The 13,676-nt window shown below is 45.6% G+C and overlaps 1 protein-coding gene across 1 annotated transcript in view; it reads right to left on the bottom strand.

Moving 5' to 3' along the window:
* Nucleotides 1-513: 513 nt before the first annotated feature.
* Nucleotides 514-13,676, bottom strand: part of LRP4 (LDL receptor related protein 4) — a 52,534-nt gene continuing 39,371 nt past the window's right edge. Inside the window, exons 32-38 of the mRNA XM_067749160.1 lie at nucleotides 12,605-12,749; nucleotides 12,221-12,334; nucleotides 11,228-11,363; nucleotides 8,620-8,687; nucleotides 7,962-8,049; nucleotides 6,025-6,166; nucleotides 514-3,507 (exon numbers count right to left, since the gene is read on the bottom strand). Of these exons, the coding sequence (XP_067605261.1) occupies nucleotides 3,175-3,507; nucleotides 6,025-6,166; nucleotides 7,962-8,049; nucleotides 8,620-8,687; nucleotides 11,228-11,363; nucleotides 12,221-12,334; nucleotides 12,605-12,749 (1,026 nt within the window). The 3' untranslated portion in view covers nucleotides 514-3,174. The remainder of the gene's footprint in view (nucleotides 3,508-6,024; nucleotides 6,167-7,961; nucleotides 8,050-8,619; nucleotides 8,688-11,227; nucleotides 11,364-12,220; nucleotides 12,335-12,604; nucleotides 12,750-13,676) is intronic.

Genomic DNA, 13,676 nt, shown 5'->3' with positions numbered 1-13,676 from the left:
CTAGCACATCTATCCCTCACCAAAGTTGGAAGAATTATACACTGCAGTTTATACTCAGATCTCTTGTCACTTACATTCAAAAGGATTCCATCCTTCTTGCTTTTTTTCTTTTTTGGGGGTGGGGGTGGGGTTGTTGGTAGACTCTAAGCTCTGTGATAATCTTTCTTGGTCATGCTTGGGTAGTGTCCAGCCCCTAGCAGATGAATGAATGAATGAATGAATGGGAGCAATGTTCTATAAATGGTTTATGGCTTAGAAAATCAACTATTGACCCTTGACATCAAATTCTATAACTGGCATTAAGACTTGCATGATTCCCAATCTTCACTGAGAGGTATTATTTGTCCAGATACCTGAAAAGAGATCCCCAATGCCTTGTTCTAGGCTTGAGATGTAGTGGATGAGCTATGAGTAGACAGCTTTTTAAAAATAAAAGGAATCTTAGTGTTGATTGACCCATTCTCAGAGTAACTGTGAAACATGACTAAGATCAAACAGAGCTAGAGGCAGATCTAGGACTGGAATTAGCCCTTCTTGTCCCCATCCCAGTACTTTTATTTCAAGACATCAGACAGTCTTGCCAGTGACCATCACTGAAAGGCAAAGTCAAGTTCTGTGACACTGAAGTCCTCGTAGACCTAGAACAGAAATAGAAGATACATGGTATACATGCCATGACACTTCCTTTTGGTGGCCAAAGGAGACGCCACTAACCATCATGACACTTTTCCCATTGGGTCTGGACAGAACCTCAGGCAGCCATGACCAACCAGAGTTGGCACTCAAGATGAAACCTATCAGCCACCCTCCTCTAGAGGAAATAAGGATTTCAGAAGCCAATGAACTCTGGTCTTAACCTGTCTTTTCAAGATGAGCTGAACCTCCAGCCAGGAACCTCCCACCCTTTATTGCTCTTCAGTGTCCTCACATCCCCAAGGGACTTAGAGGTGATGTTTGCAAGCAGGTCTTCCACAGCATGTTTCTGCCAGACAGAGCAGGTGCAGTTATTAGTCATGACTCAAAGCCAGGCAAAGTGATTAAGAAAAGCTAAATTTATATTAAATTATCATAAAGTCCTAAAATACTGAACATAGTGGTTAAATAACTCCAGAAAGTCCAATCTCTCCAGTGAGTAACGTTAAAACCATTACACATGAGCGTGGGAGAGTCACTTCCATTAGTTTAGGACAGAGAGATTTTGCTTTTTACATAGTAAATCAGTGCTCAAATAGATATTTCTTCAAATATGTCCTTTCTACATTCTGAACAGCCCAAGTGCAATAAGATCCTTCCCCCTTTCCGTTCAAGAAAATGCCACTTTGCTACTTTCTCCCCATGCCCAACCGTGAGTCTGAGGACCCAAAGGGCTCCTTCTTTTACTGCCCCATCAAGTGTGAAATGTCCCCCTTTCCTCCCAGGAGGAGGACCTTTCCTTTCCCACTCTGTGTATTGGAAAAGCCTGCTTGGCCTGGCCTGGCTGTCCTATGAGGGTCTAGACCTGGGGCTGGCTACTGCGAGCAGGGCTGAGAGCCTGGCACCTGTCTCTAGCGGTCTTAGAACTGACCAGAAAAGGTTTGCTCTGATCTTCCCTTTTCCCTCACGTTTGGCAGCTGATTTCTCAATACCAAGAACCCCTGGACGTGTTTCAAATCTGGAAAATTCCCCTTGAAGCACCCCCACTCCATTCTCAGTTCCTGTTGTTGCTTTTGATCCCTGGGTGAAAGAGGTCTGGATCTGCCCTGGGCTGAAAGGGCTTCCTCAGTGGTTCTCTCTACCTTCCTACTCCTTGCCCCCCACTCTGCATCTTTATTTAGGCCTCTTCACCATACGTGCCTACAAGGCTAGGTCAGAAAAAGCAAATTAGGCACCTCCCCTCCTCCCCAAAAAAGAAGAGCTAGGTAGAAGTTTTAGGACAGTAAAAAGTCTCAACTCCCCTGACACTAGTGTGACACACATGCCTTTTGTGTGAATAAGCATGAACCAAGTGATGGCACCTCAGCATGAAAAGGGAGTCACTTAGCTGGGAAGAGTCGGAATGGGAACTTCACCACCCACAGCGGCAGGCTCTGTCTACTCACTTAGATCCCTGAGCACCTGAGAGAGAACACAGGAGGCTCAGCTTCATGGATACTTCCCTTTAAGCCCTGGGTGCCTCAAGTCACTAAACCAATCACTCTTCCTGACCATGTATGAAAACTTCTGGCCCTGCTTTGGAGAGTTGCTTCAGGATCTCTGTGCTCAGAATCCCAGAGAATGAGGAAGGAGAAAGTGGCAGAACATTATAGTTCAGGGGATGTGCTAAGACTGGTCTAAGCAGTGCTTCTCAGACGCTGCAGAGACCCACCCCTGAGGGTCCCACACGCATTCAAGACACCGGCTCACAAGCTAGAGGCAGCAGGAGGGAATTCCTATTAGCCAGCGGCCGTGTGATAGAGACCCCCCAGTCATCTGAAGGTAGAAAAGGCTCCAGACATTCTAGCAGGAGGAAGAACAGCTTGAGCCATACCCAGACCTCATCAGTATCTGCAGCTGAAGAAACAACAACTGTCAGGGCAAGAATAATAGCCATGGCCGGCAGTGGAGAGGACACCCAGGCCCAATCACCCTTAAAAGCTTTTTCATGTTGCCAATGCACTCGAGGCTGGAGGTTTTCCAGATGCCCATGCCAGCTGGGCTGACTCCTCCTTCTCTCAACCTCTATCCTTCATCTCTCTCTTTACCCATGACCCCCCACCCCCCCGCCCCAGCCCCCCCGGTCAGCAAGTTCCCTCAGAGATGCGGTCAGGCCAGCTCTGATGGAGCGAGTGCAGTCCTGGATCATCAGCTCTTGGGGGGCAGGCACTGAGGGTGCCAGGGAAAGGGGAGGTGGAGCTCTGTACTGACGAGGAATCATTACTGAGCCTGGTTTCAAGGGGGCTCAGGATGGCGTGCATGAGGTGAAGTTCGTGGTAAAATCCAGGTCTAAATTCTCAGGATGCCCCATCATTTCTTGTGCACAGGTAGTTACGAACCCAGGTGGAAACAGCTCCAGTGGAGGGCTTGGGAGCAGTTACGAGGCGGGAGGAGGCGGCGCAGGACGAGCACACAGGAAAGGGGCCTGCTGTATAAGCGAGCTCAGGGACTGAAGCCCACCAAGGAGAAGGAGCAGGTAGGAAGGGAAGGGAACATGGGCGTTTAGACTTGGCTCTCTGAGGAGAGCTTGCGTTCGTGTCTCCAGCCTGTGTCTGGCAGGGAGCCCCGTCTTTCAGGAGTGGCTGCGGTATGGACGCTGCTGCACTCAGACTGCTCTTCCTGCAACAGCTGCTCCGTCTCCATGTCATCCAGGGAGCCAGAGCTGGCCTGGATGGACACGGTGTCTGTCTTCATGCATACATGATCCCGAAGGAGGCCCCCTCGGGAGCTGCGCAGTTGCTTGAGGTCATCCCACTCAGCATCGTCCCCAGACAGGAGGCAGATCCCCTCTACAATCTTGACCTTCTCCTTGGTGTAGTTATGGTCAGGTCCACCCTAGGGTGGGGAGTGGAGAGACACGGTCAGTTGGTTGGCTCTCTGTAAAGGATCTCATGACGAATTTAGAAAGGAAGTGGATGGGCTAAGAGTGGGCATGAAGAGCGCAAAAATCCCACAAACAAATGGGGAAATTTAATCAGAGCAAATGTATGAGGCTGAGCCTAAAAGGAAAGGAGCAGCTGTGATGATTATTACCATTATCATACAGGGAGGAGGGAGAACCGTGACTTCCGTGAGCCACTCACTGGCTACATCACCTCGGGCAAATTACTGAACATCTCCCAAACTCAGGCTCACCTCTTTAGAGTAACAATGTCCGTACCTCATAACCAATGGCTGTGAGAGTTAAATGAGGCAATCCACGCAATGCAATTGGTAGGTGCCTGACGCATAACATGCACTAGATCATGTTAGCTATTATTACATTGCTAATGGGGTTTATTAATGGGACAGCATGCTAATATACATGATCAGAAGCATTGACAAAAGCAACTAAATGTGCATTTATTCAAGATTTTAAACTACTTTGGTGCTATTCCTTTTTTTTTTGAAGTATAGTTGATTTACAATGTTAGTTTCTGGTGTACAGCAAAGTGATTCAGTTATATATATATATATATATATATATATATATATACACATACATATATGGTCAGATTCTTTTCCATTATAGCTTATTATAAGATACTGAATACAGTTTCATGTGCTATTTTATTCTTAATTCTCTTCTTTCTAACTTTCTTAAGAAGAAAAGTTTTAGAAGGTAAGACAGGAGGGCTCTAGAAAACCCTCTTACTTGAGTTCTGTCAATCCACTGGGGGTACTGTAACCTATAAGCTTTTGTGGGAGGTTATTCTGGCTCTACTCCCAGGAGCCTCAGGGCCATTTCCAAGCAACCTGCGATCGTTCCAAGGACAGCCTTAAGTTCCACTCAGGCTTCTCCCTTTATGGATTCCTCAAGGGGTAGCCGTACTCCTGGTTTCTGGGGGATACCAACCAACATGCCGCCACTGCCAAGAGAAAATGGGCCATGGCTTGGGCTCTGTCCCTGGGATGGTGTTCCTGCCAAGAGCCCTGCGACTGCTGCTCTACTTCAATAACAGTTCAGTTCCACAGATATTTATTGAGCCCCTTCCCTTCAATAAGCAGGATACTTTGATGATTAAACAATATAAAATATGGTCCCTGCCCTCTGGGAGGGACAGCTCCCTTGATCAAGGCACGCACACACATGCCCAGTCAGCCAGCACACCCTCCAAGCTGAATTAGTGTCAGATAAGATGCAGACCACTCAGTGTCTTCATCACAGAGACACGTGGGGTAAGTCAGGGAGATGTGGGTGACGTGGCACTAGCAATTTGGGTGATACCACGCCCTCTACAAACACACAGCAACAGGTACCTGAAATCAAGAGGAAATCAGAAGAGAAAGGGTGAAAGACTATCAGAGGGGTGAAAGAGCTGCTGAGGAAAAAGCATACAACAGGAGAAAGAGTCACATGATTTTAATTTCTAACCTAGGGCCCTCACTGGGGTTCTTTTCTGGGGCATCAGACACTCCAGGAACCCAAGAAGCTTCAAGAGTCTTTCTCTCAAAGATATTCACAGAGAAGGGGTCTACCATCCCTAAATCTGCAAGCTATCCCTGCAGCTTCTGTGTTGGCTTGTAGTGGACGCTTTGTTTTAATAGGGAAATTCATGGATTCTGAAATCACATGATTATTGTATGAAGTGTATTCATTATGCCCTATAGGTGTGAGGGCTGGCTTTGACTGTGCTAGACAGGCCAAGAGAGTAGATGGGTTAGGTCTCATAAGGGATAATTTCTAATGAAGGGTTACAGGATTTTAGAAAAAAACAAGGGTCATATCAGACTAGGAAAATCTAAGTCCCAGGCTATATTCCCTAGTCAAAACGGGACTATTCTTCATGCCTAAACATTTAGCAAATAAATTTTCACTGCAGCAACAAAGGAGTTAAAAGAACAAAAGCATATAAACTTTCAGAATTCTAGAGAAATCCCTCTAGATTATGTGATAAGAGGAAGAATAGCAGTACTCCAGCCATTCCCAACCACAGGTGCCAAAAGCTTGGATCAGAGGTTAGAAAGGGAGAGTCCAGGAGCTCTTGGGTTTTTTGGTGTTTCCTAGGAGTTTGGGGTTATTTCAGAGGGGCACAGCCTCACTGCTGGGGAATGACAGCTCCAGAAGGGAAGGAACCCCTGAGCCTGGGAAAATATCTCCTGGCAGGGAGGTGCACACTCACATGCCTTCAGACCTAAACCTTCTGGGATCTGCTTTCTAATCTTACTCTCACTAGGGCCCCTCAAGCTGGTCCCTCAGAAGTTATAGACCTCTCCAGAAACCCGAATCACATCCCATTCTTCTGTTCACTATAACTTCCAAAATGGTAGATGGACTACCCAGCATCCCTTACTGATCTACTCAGGCAACTGGAGTATAATCCACCCCCGCCCTCCAAAAACAAACTCTTGGATATAAATTTTAATTTTTACCTCTTTCTTATAGCACAGTTGATTGTACATGGCTGGTTTGGGGATTGCTTCAATTTTCACTTCCTGAGTGGAAGTTCGGTAGGAAGGGTTGCTGTAGGTCAGGTTCCCCATTGCAGGATCAGTTAACTTGGATTTTTTGTGTCTTTAGGAGAAAAAGTGATGAGAAATTAGTTCAGATCTGTATGGGGATAATATCTGGGGAAGCTGTAACCCAAGTTGTGGCAGGCAGCCTCTAAGAGGGCCCAGTGGTCCCTGCCTCCTGGTACTCACACCTTCTGAATTCCTGACCCGTGAGTGTGGGCTGGTTCTGGTGACTCGCTTCTAATGAACAGAACATGCAAAAGTGAGGGATACTAGATTAGGTTACAAGGAAACTCCTAACAAGGAAACTGGTTTCTATCTTAGTTTGCCCTCTCTCCCTCCCTCCCTCCGCTCTCTCTTACTCTTACTCTGGGGGAAGCAAGCTGCCATGTTGAAAGCTGTCCTATGGAAAGGCCCACAAGGCAACAAACTGCTGAGGGAGGCCTCTAGCCAACATCCTGCGAGGAACTGAATCCTGTGCTTGGAAGGGAATCCTTCCCCAGTCAAGCCTCGAGATAAGACCACAACTCTGGCTGATACCTGGATTGCTGCCTTGTAAGACACCTTGAGGCAGAGGCACCCAGCTAATCTGCATCTAGATTTCTTTTTTTTTTGTTTTTTAATTTTATTTGTTTATTATTTTTGGCTGCATTGGGTCTTCGTTGCTGTATGCGGGCTTTCTCTAGTTGTGGTGAGTGGGGGCTACTCTTCATTGTGGTGCATGGGCTTCTTATTGGCGGTGGCTTCTCTTGTTGTGGAGCACGGGCTCTAGGCGCGCGGGCTTCAGTAGTTGTGGCGCGTGGGCTTCAGCAGTTGTGGCTCGCAGGCTCAGTAGTTGTGGCACACGGGCTTAGTTGCTCCGCGGCATGTGGCATCTTCCCGGACCAGGGCTTGAACCTGTGTTCCCTGCATTGGCAGGCGGATTCTTAACCACTGCGCCACCAGGGAAGTCCCTTCATCTAGATTTCTGATCCACAGAAACTGTGAGATAATCAGTGGTTGTCATTTTAAGTTGCTAAGTTTCAGGGTAATTTGTTATACAGCAATAGATAACAAATACACTGAGCTTTAGAGTCAAAACAGACCTACGTTTCAATGCCACTTCTGTTACTTACTGGCTGGGGTATTGGTGGACATAATCTAAACTTTCTGAGCCTTAGATCCCCATCTGTAAAGTGAGGAATAATAATACCTGTATTACAAAGTTGTTGTGACATTGATACATATTCATTAAATGGTAGGTGTTACTATTATTGTTGTTGTTGTTAGTAGAAGCTGCTGCAGTAGCAGCAAAATCCTGACATTTTTGCTGCAAGCTGCATACAAAGCATTTAGGAGAAAATATATACAGAGAGGGTCATAAAAGGAAGATTCTAAATTGAATACTACACGTTCCACCTTCCCAGGATGATCCCTACCGAGCAATGATGTATCTATCACCCCACATTGTAGTAAAGAGTTGTGTTTGTGTGAAGAGAAGATCATTTCCAGCTTCAGTGGTTTGAGGTAGTGTAGAGTGGTGGTAAAAGCAAAGATGCTAGAGTCAGTACCAGCTTTGCCTCTTGCTGTGTGAACTTGGGTAACACCCTCTGTGTCCTTAGTAATATCCTAGTCTATAAGGAAAATACCAAGCGTTGCTGTGGTCATGAAATGAGGAAACTGCTTGGGCTGTGACTGGGGAAGAAGGGTACACATTCAGGTTTCTGCCCTTCCCTTCTGCTGCTCTGACCAGGGACCCAACCTTGAAATAAGGCTGGTCATAGGTGGAATCAGTGAGCTGTCAACTTCAGGAGGTCCCAAACGTGCTGATGGCACATACAGCAAACATACAGCCACTGCAGTGGGGCTGAGGTTACCTGTACAGCATCAAAGCCGCGATCACCACCAGAATAAGCAGAATGCTGAGGAGTCCACCGATGACATAGCTGACATGAAGTCCTTCCCCTAGGAAGAGCAGAGGGACGCTAGGTGGGGACCCCCGACAATCTTCTAGCTGGTGTGAGGGGTGGGAAGATGGAGGGCTCCTTTTGTAGCTGTTGCATCCCATACCATCTGAGGATGGCTAGGGGCCTCCTTCTCAGAGAAGAGGCCACAGCGGGAGGGGGGAGGGGGCTGAGAAGAAACCTATCACTATGTCAGCATCTCTAATCCCACTTCCACTACTTACTAGCTGTGTGACTTAAAGCAAGATGCTTAACTTCTAAGCCTGTGTTTTCTCATCAGTTAAATGTAAATAATAAATTGCTCATAGGGCTGGTGGAGATTGAAGGTGAGTGTGTACATACAAATACATATACATACACGCATGCGCACATAAATATGGCTTAACAAGTGCCTAGCACACAGAAAGCACTCCATAAGTGGCAGCTATTATGGTTATTCTTTTTATGGATTTAGTCTAAGAAAAGGGTTCATCAACCCCAAAGAGTTCCCATGAAGGTTCTGCAAGATATCAATGGAGACTTAGAGTCCTTACATCTTGTTTTTCAAAACAGTTGGGCACTGAGGGCTTACCTGAAGCAGCAGGTACGGCCTCATTGGAATACGTGCAGAGGCCCAGCCGGGCATCCTTTTCAGAGCATCTGTGGGGCAGAGAAAACTGAATGTGAAGGCTACTTATATTCAGCAAAGATCTTGCCTTCTGCCAGGAAATGGGGACAGTCCTGTGAAGGACAGGGCTAAAGGCCTGGGAGTGGGGCTTTCAGATATGAGACTATACCAGACAGGAGATAGCAGAAGCAAGGAGAGGGCAGGACAAGAAAATACAGAGAAATCAGCATGAGCCACTGTCTTCAAGATGCTATATCATGTTTAAATGTGTTTTAAAATGTGTACTCTTTTTTGTTGTTGTTTTTGGCCGTGCAGCTTGTGGGATCCCAGCTCCCTGACCAGGGATTGAACCCAGGCCCTCGGCAGTGAAAGCGTGGAGTCCCAACCACTAGACCACCAGGGAATTCCCTAAAATATGTACTCTTTAAAGAGGATTCTTTAAAAAGGAGAAGCAGGTTTGGGAGTGAGCTGAAAGAATACTAAGGACATCAATAGCAGACTTTATTAAGCTACCAGCCAAGCAAACCTTGGATTGGATCAAGATTATCTCAAGGTCTAGAGAGACTTAAAAAAATATATTGTTTTTCTTTCCTTCATTCTTTCACAAGGGAATATGCAAGACATCCAGAGAGAGGGCTTGGATAACTAACTTGAAATGCTGAGACGGTAACTCCTTTGTGGCACGTTATGAGCTGGCAAGTAAAGACATGTCCTAAAAGTTTAGAGAAGAGCTACCTGCAGGAGCATCCGAAACCAAGATGTACTGAGTCTTCAGATGCAACTCTGATAGGAAGAAAATATCTGAGTAGGGTTCAAAAGTTTTCTAAATAAACCTGAATAAAATCAGATTAATAATGATTGTGCTTAAAATTTAGTGAGAAAGGTACACGTTTATATCTGTTTGCTTTTCTATATAAACTCTTCTAACGAGAAAATGGGGCATATAGAATAAGTTTGATCATGTACAAATCTTATCATTTTAGGGACGTTGAGTCTAGTGGTCTTATTTGGAATTATTACTATGTTTCTGCCTTCAGAATTGAAATCACGTGTTAATTATCTTTTAAGCTACTGTTGATATTAAAAATAATATTACAATGAAAAATGTTCTAATAGAAGAATGCCTGGGAAGATAGACATCAGTATAGTAAGAGTAGGAAATGAAATCACTGTCTCAAAAAGATATCTGCACCCCCATGTTCAATGTAGAATTATTTACAAGAGCCAAAACATGGAAACCACCTAGGCGTCCATCAGTGGATGAATGGATAAAGAAAATGTGGTATAGGTATACAGTGGAACATTATTCAGCCATGAAAAAGGACATTCTGCTAAGTAAAATAAGTCAGACAGAGAAAGACAAATACTATATGATATCACTTATATGTGGAATCTGAAAAAGAAAAAAAAACCAACTCATAGATAAATTGATACCATACAGATTGGCAGTTGCCAGAGGTTGGGGGTGGACAAAATGAGTGAAGATGGTCAAAAGGCTCAAACTTCCAGTTATAAGATAAGTTAAGTCCTGGGGATGTAATGTACATCATAGTGACTATAGTTAACAATATTGTATGTCTGAAAGTTGCTAAGAGAGTAGATTTTAAAAGTTTTCATTATAAGAAAAAAAAAAGTATATATGTGTGGTGATGGATGTTAACTGGACTTACTGTGGTAACCATTTCACAATATACACATATATCAAATCAGAAAAAAACACTAAAGGTAATTACACATGAGCACTTATTTCTTTTTTACTCCTATCTGTATTTTCAGATGATTTTTTTGCAAGGTGTAAATAAAAAACATATTTATAAGACTTTCTCTAAATGGAATATAACATGATATTTCATCAATTTTAAGATGTGCATTTTTTCTATATTCTAATATCTCTGAGATAGGACTGTGTCTTACAATTAATGGCATCTCACAGTTGCTGTTGGTCATTTTTTCAGTTTAATCTCTCAAATCAGGATGCATTTTAAATTGACAGCACCTTCAGTCTAATGAAATATAATGTTTTACACTTAATTTGAGAGCCGTTCATGGTTATGCTTGCTTATTTAATAACGGGGTGTGTGTGTGTGTGTGTGTCTGTGTGTGTACACATGCACATACATGCATGTGCGTTTGAGTGTTACAGGTCATTATAAACTAAGGCCATCACATCCCTGGGGATGTCCCAAGTTAAAAAGCCACAGCCCAGAGACCACTATGACTTAGTGGCTTCTAAGTAAACTGTAGGACAAGACCACGTGCTAAACTTGTTCTGTGAGAGCAAACGTCACTGAAAGAAAGGAAGAAGGAGGAATGCCGGGCAGAAACTCCTCCTGAGTGATTTCTCTCTAAAGCTCGTCTTGAAGCTTCTTGCCTTCAGAGCTAAAAAAAAGAATTACTTGCAACAACCTGCAAGTCTAAATATCATCTCCAGTTCCAAGTAGCAGGGACAGGTGGCTAATGATGTGATCTACCTCCCATCTGCCAGAATCATCAAGCTGGGCCTACGGTCTTCTGCTGGCAGGGCATGGCGATTTGAATCAAAGAGCCCCCAATTCCATACTGACCCACTTACCTCCCTTCCACCTCCTCCAGAGATGTGCGGGTCCAGCTGGTAGAAGAACGCAAGGTCGTCGGTAGCGTGTTGGGTAGCACGGGGCTCCTTTCACTTACGCTGGTAGCCCTGGGAGCTGGGGGCACCAGGCCAGGTACTGGAGAGAAAACAAGGACTGGAGTGGATCACTGGAGCCACAAATATCTACATATGGTCCAAGAGTAGCATGTGGAGAACTTGATAAAGCAATTTTTTAGCTGCCCTGATCCTAGGCACCCCTGTTAGATGTCCTTCTTAATACTGTACATAAAAAGGATTTGGTTTCCAATATATATTTTTTAATAAATTTATTTATTTTATTTATTTATTTGGCTGCATTGAGTCTTTGTTGCTGCTCACAGGCTTTCTCTAGTTGTGGCGAGTGGGGACTACTCTGCATTGTGGTGCGCGAGCTTCTCATTGCAGTGGCTTCTCTTGTTGCAGAGCATGGGCTCTAGGCACGCGGGCTTCAGTAGTTGTGGCACGTGGGCTCAGTAGTTGTGCCTCACGGGCTCAGTAGTTGTGCTTCACGGGCTCTAGAGCGCAGGCTCAGTAGTTGTGATGCATGGGCTTAGGTGCTCCACGGCATGTGGGATCTTCCCGGACCAGGGCTCGAACCCGTGTCCCCTGCGTTGGCAGGCAGATTCTTAACCACCGCGCCACCAGGGAAGTCCCAGTTTCCAATATTAATAGCTCCGGATGGGCTAGCTGGCCCACAAAGGGCAAAAGAGAGGATAGTGCACAGGTCACAGTAGGGATCAGGGAATCAGGAGACCCGATTTCCATCCTAGTAAATGCCAGAAGCCAGACAAACCTGGGTCTGTACCATCCCAAAGCTCAAACCCATTGCTCCCAGTCACTCTGCTGTAAGAACCCCTGAGGGGAAATCTCACCCAGAAGAACAAAGCTGAGGCTGCTGATCCCCTGCCCTTCCAAGGGCTCTGCTGTTCCAGGAGGCCAATTAGTCCAACTCACCAAGGGAGCAGGGCCGGCCATCAGGCTCGTCAGGACAGGCACATACAAAGTCTGAGGCTCTGGCAAAGCAGAGGTGGGTGCAGCCGCCGTTGTTCACACCACAGGCATTGGTCCCTGGGGGCAAAGCAGATGTGAATGTCTGGCCTGGGGCAGAATCAAGTCTCCTAATTTGACACTTCTCAAAAAGGAGGAGATTTGGGGCTACCTTACTCCCAGGGACCGTGGGGCAGGAAGGGTATAACGACAGGGGGCTGAAAGGTCTAAGAACTTAAGATGTGAACCAAAAGGCTCTCCTGTGGCTCTGTCTTGGTTATTAACAGTCCTCAGGGTGACCAACCAACCCCACCAATGGTAAGGAAGCAGGCTCAGGACCCTGGAGTCCACCTGTCTGCCGCTGAGGGGAAACCACGATGATATCCATGAGTCCCTCCACATTCGCCAACACCGTCTCCTTGTTCCGGCCTGAGTACTTGTCAACACGCTGGATTGACTTGGTCTGCCAGTCTGTCCAGTAGATCCACCTGTCGTGCTACTCAATAGGGAAACCCCAAAAAGAGTAACTATTAATAGGCAGACCCTGGTACAGCTTCCGTGCCTCAGCCCGTGTGTTCCCTCTGTCCAAATGCCCTCTTCTTCCCTTATCCATGTCAGCTCCTGTGCATCCCCAAATATGACATTATCCAGGAAATCTCCCCCAATCCATAGAGCATTCACCATTTTCTCCATGCTGCTCTGAGCTTGTCCTCACTTCCACAGGTGAGTTTCGACGCTCTATGGTCATTTGTTTACATGTCTATCTGTCCTGCCAGATTAAGTTCTTCAAGAACAAGAATGTGGTTCATTCATCTCTCAATTTCCAGCACTAACACTTAGTCCTCAGTCAGTTGACCCAGTGGCTCAGTGAATAAATAAATTCCTGTACCTAGCAAACAGGAGTAAATTGCGGGGGCCGGGGGGGGGCAAGTCGTTCTAGGTCCCTGTTCTTCTGGGCCCATCACTCAGAGCCCTGGCCCAAGTCCTCTGGTTACTTCTGCAGGCAGCTGCCCTCTAATGTAGTGATCCTGAGATTCTCTACCAGGCGTGGGGAAGGGCAATGTAGGTGGTTCCCCTCCCATCCCTGCAGTATACATCAGAAACCTCAGGGGAAACTTGTAGATTGAAAAACTAAATTCAATATAATCCTGTAGTTTTACATTTGGAGTACGGGGTGGGGAAAAGCCTATCATTAAGTAAAGCCAGACAAAATCTTACTGGCCGGTAGGATACAATGCAGAATACAGGTAGAGTGCATGTTTGTCAAAAAGGGACAAAGATTTTTTTTAATTGATTTTTTTTTTAATTTACTTATTTTGTTTATTCCTTTTTTTTTTTGGCTGCATTGGGTCTTCGTTGCTGCACGTGGGCCTTCTCAAGTTGAGGTGAGCAGGGGCTACTCTTCATTGCGGTATGTGGGCTT

This window comes from Pseudorca crassidens, chromosome 9, assembly GCF_039906515.1.
Source record: "Pseudorca crassidens isolate mPseCra1 chromosome 9, mPseCra1.hap1, whole genome shotgun sequence".
NCBI lineage: Eukaryota > Metazoa > Chordata > Mammalia > Artiodactyla > Delphinidae > Pseudorca > Pseudorca crassidens.
This window is presented reverse-complemented; position numbering and strand designations above follow the sequence as displayed.